This window comes from Lipotes vexillifer, unplaced genomic scaffold (assembly GCF_000442215.2).
Source record: "Lipotes vexillifer unplaced genomic scaffold, Lipotes_vexillifer_v1.1 scaffold253, whole genome shotgun sequence".
Classification (NCBI taxonomy): Eukaryota; Metazoa; Chordata; class Mammalia; order Artiodactyla; family Lipotidae; genus Lipotes; species Lipotes vexillifer.
This window is the reverse complement of record NW_006780322.1, coordinates 423,011-429,809: the sequence shown is the minus strand read 5'-3', so window position 1 is coordinate 429,809 and position 6,799 is coordinate 423,011. Positions and strand designations below refer to the sequence as shown.

At 54.1% G+C, this 6,799-nt stretch overlaps 1 protein-coding gene across 1 annotated transcript in view; it reads left to right on the top strand.

Moving 5' to 3' along the window:
* The window catches only part of SMYD5 (SMYD family member 5), a 12,074-nt gene extending 5,279 nt beyond the window's left edge, over window positions 1–6,795 (top strand). Inside the window, exons 4-13 of the mRNA XM_007453372.1 lie at window positions 347–468; window positions 850–919; window positions 1,513–1,617; window positions 2,444–2,506; window positions 2,714–2,784; window positions 3,100–3,206; window positions 3,600–3,656; window positions 4,508–4,602; window positions 5,265–5,335; window positions 5,438–6,795. Coding sequence (XP_007453434.1) covers window positions 347–468; window positions 850–919; window positions 1,513–1,617; window positions 2,444–2,506; window positions 2,714–2,784; window positions 3,100–3,206; window positions 3,600–3,656; window positions 4,508–4,602; window positions 5,265–5,335; window positions 5,438–5,585 — 909 coding nt within the window. The 3' untranslated portion in view covers window positions 5,586–6,795. The remainder of the gene's footprint in view (window positions 1–346; window positions 469–849; window positions 920–1,512; window positions 1,618–2,443; window positions 2,507–2,713; window positions 2,785–3,099; window positions 3,207–3,599; window positions 3,657–4,507; window positions 4,603–5,264; window positions 5,336–5,437) is intronic.
* The last annotated feature ends 4 nt before the right edge of the window (window positions 6,796–6,799 follow it).

Sequence of the window (6,799 nt, the reverse complement as noted above, 5' to 3'; positions counted from 1 at the left end):
AAAGACATGAAAAAGACATTACTGTGCCAGTTTCGTCCTCTCTGTTCCAGTCCCATTGTCTAGAAAATAGGCTTGGTGGGAGCTTGCCCTCTTCCTAGGAGCCTGGCAGGGGCCTTTCCCTGTACCGGAGAAGCAGTCTCCTTTCCACGTTTTTACAAGCCTGGGTCAGGTGCCCCTCTCACATGTCTCCAGAGCACTGTATGCTTTTTCATCTCATAATACCACTGACTACTGCTTAGGGGCTATTTGTGGAAGGAGTACAGTTAGAGGAGGTGAGACCACATGGGTGTCTGTGCCTCACCCCACTGCCAGATCCCAGGGTGCTGACCTCCACCTCCCCCAACAGGTGACGTACTGCAGTACAGAATGTCTGCTAGCCGCAGCTGAGCAATACCATCAGGTCCTGTGCCCAGGCCCCTCCCAGGATGACCCCCTGCATCCTCTCAATAAGCTGCAGGAGGCATGGAGGTAGGTAGCATTTCCTCTCTTCTTTCCTTTATCCATCCCTCCCTGCCTGCCTTCCCCACACTTAGTGGATGCAGCCATCTTTGTTAAGTTACCACCCCCTAGATTTTTCCTCCATTCTTAGGGCTAAACTATCACCCATTCCCCCTGCCTTAAATCTGAGCCGCCAGTCCTACCATTCTCAGCATTTTACACACTCCCAGGAAGAGCCCCATAAAGCCCATAGGGATATAAAATCCTGCCCAAGTCTTTGCCAATGACTTTCTCTCTTTGGTTATAAATGAGATTGGTAGGAAAGATTCTCTGTAGTAATCAGACTGGGCTTCCCTTAATTCAGCTACTGGGGAGGGAAGTTCTAGGCCAAACCTTTTTCTTTCTCCCCAGGAGTGTTCACTACCCCCCTGAGACTGCAAGCATCATGTTGATGGCCCGGATGGTGGCCACAGTGAAACAGGTGAGCCCACCTGATCTTAGGGAAGCTGACTCCGGCCTCATTCAACCCTTGGCCTCGGTTTTCTTCTCACCTTAACACTCTGGCTTGGATACAGAGTTGCTTCTGGGCTTCCCAAAGGAGAGCTGCTTGCTGTGTAAACCTTAGGAGTAGCTAACCATAAATCTAGCAGGGGACGTGGGGGCTCATCTTGCCTGTGGTCTGTGATCTATGGATGACTTCCTGTGCAGCATCAATTCATATATAAGCACCACCTTTTCAGGATTGTGTCTCTTAGATAAAGCGAGAGAAGCCACTCTGACCCCTTTAGTGTTGTTGCTCGTCAGCCTCATCCTCCTATTTTCCCAAGTGTCGTGAACTGGCTAGCTTGGCACCAGCTGGGAAGATGGTTGGGTGTGGGCAGGGTGGGCAGGAAGGGTCTACTTAGAAGCTCATGTGTGATGGTGTTTCTCAGGGCAGGGGTTTTAGAATGACAGCTTACTCCTCTCACGTGGGCAGGAGTGGCAGTAAAGAGGAGGGTGTCCGTGAGTCCATGTGTGCACATGCATGCGTGAGCATGTGTGAACCTGACCCTGAAGTATATTTGTTCACTGCAGGCTAAGGATAAGGATCGTTGGATCAGGCTCTTCTCCCAGTTCTGTAATAAAACCGCCAATGAGGAGGAGGAAATTGTCCACAAACTCCTGGGGGACAAATTCAAGGTTGGTCTCTCCACATGACCCTCCCCCCCCCCCCAGTAGCCTGGGGATGTCCATGGCTACCTAAGGGAAGCTCCACATTTGCTGCCTTCCCAGCCACAGGAAGAAGTTAGAGCCTGGGTCCAAAAATCTGTTCAGAGACTTGTATTCCTGCCGCTATTTAACTTCATGACCTAATGTGGACTTAAAATTGGGAAGTGGGGTGATGACAGAGGACAGAAGGGCTGGGTGCCCTGATGTGGGAAGGCAGGACCCCATGATAGGATAGCAGTGGGCGAATCAAGTGTAATGGAAAGTGGAGGGCTGGGGGTTCCACAGGGTCAGGGAGCGGTGTGAAACAATTTTAGTTGCCAGTGTACTGAGCACTTGCTTCAAATCAAAGAACTATGCATTCTCCCTGAAAAAAGCAGACTTCCATGCAGGAGCTGCCTGAAGGTGGAGGTAGGTGTATGAAAGGGCGCTGGGGTGGGCCTTCCTGCACTGAATCTGGGGAAAGGAGGGGGAGGGTCAAGCTGGTCTGGAGGCTGGGGCAGGGAGCCTGGAGGGTGGTGGTGAGGACAGACATTCTAAGCCAGGCTGCCTCCGCCCTGCTGGTACAAGGGCTAGAAAATAGAGAGCAATTTGGGGTTTGCTACCCTGGGTTGGAACAGGCCAGTAGACTGCCAAGTCTCTTGGAGATAAGGATTCTGTGGCTTTCCTTTGTCCCCAGGGAAAGCTCGGTCTGCAGAGCTCGCCCTTTTCCTTCCCTTATGTGGTGTTATGGGCCCTGCCTGGGTGCTAATGGGAACTCCCCAGGGATGCAAGTCTCTCCCTGCTTCCCCTAAACCAGGGCCAGCTGGAGCTACTGCGGAGACTCTTCACAGAGGCCCTTTATGAGGAAGCACTCAGCCAGGTGAGTGTGGACAAGGTGGGACCAATGGCCTCCCAGTCACTCCAGCACTCCAGGAGCAACCAGGTCAGCATCTCCTACTGGGACAGCTAAGCCAGAGCAGACCTGGCCTTCTGGAGCTGGGATGGGACTGACTCACAGCAAACTTCCTCAACAGGAAGAAAAGCTAGTGGCTGTAACCTGAATGCTCTTCTCCCTTTTCCCCCACAGTGGTTCACTCCGGATGGATTCCGGTCTCTCTTTGCTCTTGTTGGGACCAATGGCCAAGGAATTGGGACCAGGTTAGGAGAGAATGTTCCAGAGCTGTTGGACTTGTCCCTCAGGGCTGGGGTGGGAGATTGACTGAGGAAGGTAGCCACATCTCTTTTCAAGACTAGGGTGGGGCAGGGTGTGACTCTGGCCAGAATGCTGGACTGAACTCAGTGGTGGGGGTCAGAAAGACTGAGTCTTGGGAGCACTTGGTCTGTTGGGGAAGGACACACTCGCCCACCCCCACCCTCCCCCTGGAGAAAGAAATGGACTTAACTTGCTTGGAGTGGGGAAGCCCTGTGAGCTAGGCCTCCTCCTCTCCAACCATGGCTGCCTGGGACCCCCAGCTCCCTGAGCCAGTGGGTGCATGCCTGTGACGCTCTGGAGCTGAAGCCTCAGGACCGTGAGCAGCTGGACGCCTTCATTGACCAGCTGTACAAGGACATCGAGACAGGTTGGTGAGATGGAGCCTTGGCCTCACCCAACTTTGGAGAAATCCGTCAGTCAGACAGTGGACGCAGTCTTCCCCCAGGGAGCTCTGAGTTCGTGGTTGGGGAAGGTAATCCCTGTGTGCCTATGGGAAGCTTCAGATCTGTCTGCAGGACATACACAAGAAATGGCTCCGCGATCCGTGCGGAGGCTTGATGCTGGGGGTGGGGAAGGGCTGGACAGTAAGGTGGTACCATTTATAGGAAAGCAAGGCTTGCGCCTCAGAGAAGCAATTTCAGGTAAAATAGTAGTGATTGGGTGGCAAGACAGTGGAGCCAGTGCCTGTCCTTATAAGCCTAGTTTCCTTTTCCCACCTATAAAGTGGATGCAATAACATCTGCATATTACTGTCTTACAGCAACTGGTGAGTTTCTTAACTGTGAAGGATCTGGCCTCTTTGTGCTGCAGAGCTGCTGTGAGTCCCGGCATTGAGAAGGGGTAGCCTCACAGCTGCAGTTCATCTCTCTTGGCCCCTTCTGGGCTGGTAGAGTTGAGTCTAGGAGTGGGGTTAGGGCTGAGCTTCCTGGGGATTTCCCCTCAGCCTTCTCCTTCTATTATTTTTTCATTCATTTATTGGACTCTTATGCCTTGATATAAAACCTTCCAGTGGGCTAGGCCCAGTGCTAAGGCAGGGCACAGAGCTCTGATTCTTGCAAAGGGAAGCCTGGGTTTTGCCCCACCACTGCCCTGTGAGCTTTGGTAGGAGAGTGTTGTGATAGCCCGGGAGGAGCTCAGGCTGGAAGGCAGTCTCATCAGCACCTGATGGAGGGGGCAGAGCCAGCTCAGACTGTTGTCTTTTCCAGGTCCCAGCCTCCCACCCTCTGCTCTCCTCACTGCAAAACCTTCCTCCCAGGCTCTGGGGACACTACTCCTCCCAAACTAGGCTCTCAGAGGGCCTGGCTCAGCTGTTACCAGACATCCAATAACAGACAGGACTGAGTTAAGTGGCCTGGCACGGGCATCCCTTTCACAGCCCTGTCCCTCCCTTTATGAGACGCTGGGAACACATCTGAGGATCAAGTTGACCAGTGAGGAGAGAAGGGGCAGTCATGGCAGGAGGGGAGGGGAGTGATACAGGACTGCATTTAGTGCCTGTGCTCTTCAGGAAAGAGCACTGGACAGGGATATAGGAAACTGGGGTCCCAGGACCTGCCTAGCCCTAGCAGAGATCAGAGAACAAGGAAAGATGGGACCCAGTGCTCTGCACAGTTAGGGCTGTTATTTTTATTAGTCAACAATCCTCATTACCTGCCTCTCATGACCCAGGCAACCACAGCTGTGTCCCCAATGCAGAGACCTCCTTCCCAGAAAACAACTTCCTTTTGCATGTCACCGCCCTGGAGGATATTAAGCCAGGAGAGGTGAGTGGGCCAGTAGCTGTCCGGGTGGGTGGGCAGTGGGCCTTGCAAGTTCTCTCCAGGAATTGGGAGCAGCAGTGGCTACAGTCCCAAGTTCAGGCTGTTGGGATGAATCCCCACATGCTCCAGCACATGAGTCTTCCCCATGAGTATACTCTAACCCCACCCCACTTCAAAAAATAACTCCAGAAAGCCTCAGAGCAGTGTTTCAGAGACAGCTGTGTGCCTAAGTTCTTGTCCCCAGCTCTTTTGATCAAGGAATCTGCAGCATCTAAGGAAGCAGGACATGGCCCTTTGTGGCTTGGACTGTGGGGTACTAGTGTGGGTGTGGTGTCCTGGCTCTTAGAGCTGTGCACGGAGCCTGGCTGAAACTTCTTTCAGGGCAAGTAGCTTCACACCAAGATAACCTCTGCCCCAGCCACAGACCTTGGCCATGGCCCAAGGCCAAGCATAGCCCCCTGTGTCAGACAGATTGTGAAAGCCTCATAGTGGCCTCTGCCGTGAGCACAGGGGAATGGATCAGGGTGACCTGCGCCTTCGCTGAAGGGCAGCTCCGGCTCCTGGGGATGGGGCAATGGTTGGACATAGGGCAGAGGTTGGGGAGGCCCTAATCCCATCTGTTAGAAGCACAGACTGTCAGAGCCCACCTCTCTTCTCCCCGTTAGGAAATCTGCATCAGCTACTTAGACTGCTGTCAGCGGGAGCGCAGCCGCCATAGCCGCCACAGGATCCTCAGGTGCCAGCTGGGGGTGTGGTGGGAAGCCGGGCTCTGGGCTTCTCCGTGCTGGTGGCTGCCTGACTTTGTACCCTCACCATCATCCTCCCCAACCCTCTGCAGGGAGAACTATCTGTTTGTCTGTTCCTGCCCCAAATGTCTGGCAGAGGCTGATGAACCCAACATGACCTCTGAGGAGGACGACGATGAAGAGGACGAGGAAGGAGAGCCGGAAGATGCTGAGCTGGGGGATGAGATGACTGATGTATGATGTCATCCTGCCTGGAAGTGGTCCTACCCCAGACCCTGCCAGAAGAGGGGGCTTTCCCCCAGAGCAGAGGCTTGGAAGGAACTCCCACTCCTGTTGCCTGCTTTCCCCCCATGCCAGCTCTGTTTCTTCCAGAGGGTAAGACAGGCTGGACCCTAGGCCCTCCACCTCCTGCCGGACCTCATGCCCAGGACACTGCTGCTAAGCGGCTCAGGCTCTGTGCTGTCACTGAGCCTCTCAGAACTGGCCTCCCCCTGAGGTATGGGTGTAAGTGGCTGGAACCATGGTCAGGGCCTAACAGTGTTTCTTCCCCTTGGCCCCATGGCCCCACTTACTCATCCACCTAAGGCTTCACCCTTCTCAACTCACTGTTGGGGGGGTGGTGGTTGGGTCACAAAGTGGCAACCTGCGAACAGCCTGACTCCATTGAAGAAGAGAGGGGGTTAGACACCCTTACCCTCTTCCCCACTAGCACAGCTGGGAGAGGCAAGAGGGAGGAACTGGGCACCTTCCCTAAAGATTTCTGTGGGGTACACCGAACCGGGGGCATTACCTCCCTCTGCTCACCTCCCCACACCCACCATTTAGACATCCGGGGAGTAGAGAATCTCCCCAGACCCCAGAATCTGTCCTTAGGCCTTGCCTCTCAGGCCCTGGCACAGTGGCTGGCCTCACAGGGTGTGGAAGAGGTCTCTGCCTCCCTTGGGAGGGACATCACCCTCCTCCCACTGAGGACTCTAGCAGCATGGCTGAGCTCTGGGGGATGAAAGGCCTGTGCTCCTTAATTTAGGATGTCCTAGAATCTTCTAGAGCATGGGTCAGTGAGGGGCTCTCCTAGTCTCAATCTCCATCTTTAGGATCATTTAGGAACACTGAAGTCTTTCAGAAACCTAGGAGAGCTAGGCTAGATACTCACATTAGCCCTGTCTCCCTCTCCTCCCCAGATTAGCACTACCCCTTACTCTTGGGTTGGAAGCTGTGGAAATTATAACCTATCACCTGCAATTCCTTTCTGCCTACCTTTCCTGAGGGGCCTGCCACATGCCCCTGCTGAGGGATCCCAGGGAGGGCAGGTGCCGCCCCACAGGCCCTTTCCTGCATCATGAGCCAGGTGGAATCTGCCTGTCTGGCCTATTGGGTTCTTAATCCTTCACAGCAGCCAGCACCCCCTCCTCCCCACATGCCCACTGTTCTCAATAAAATATAAGTGGTGACAG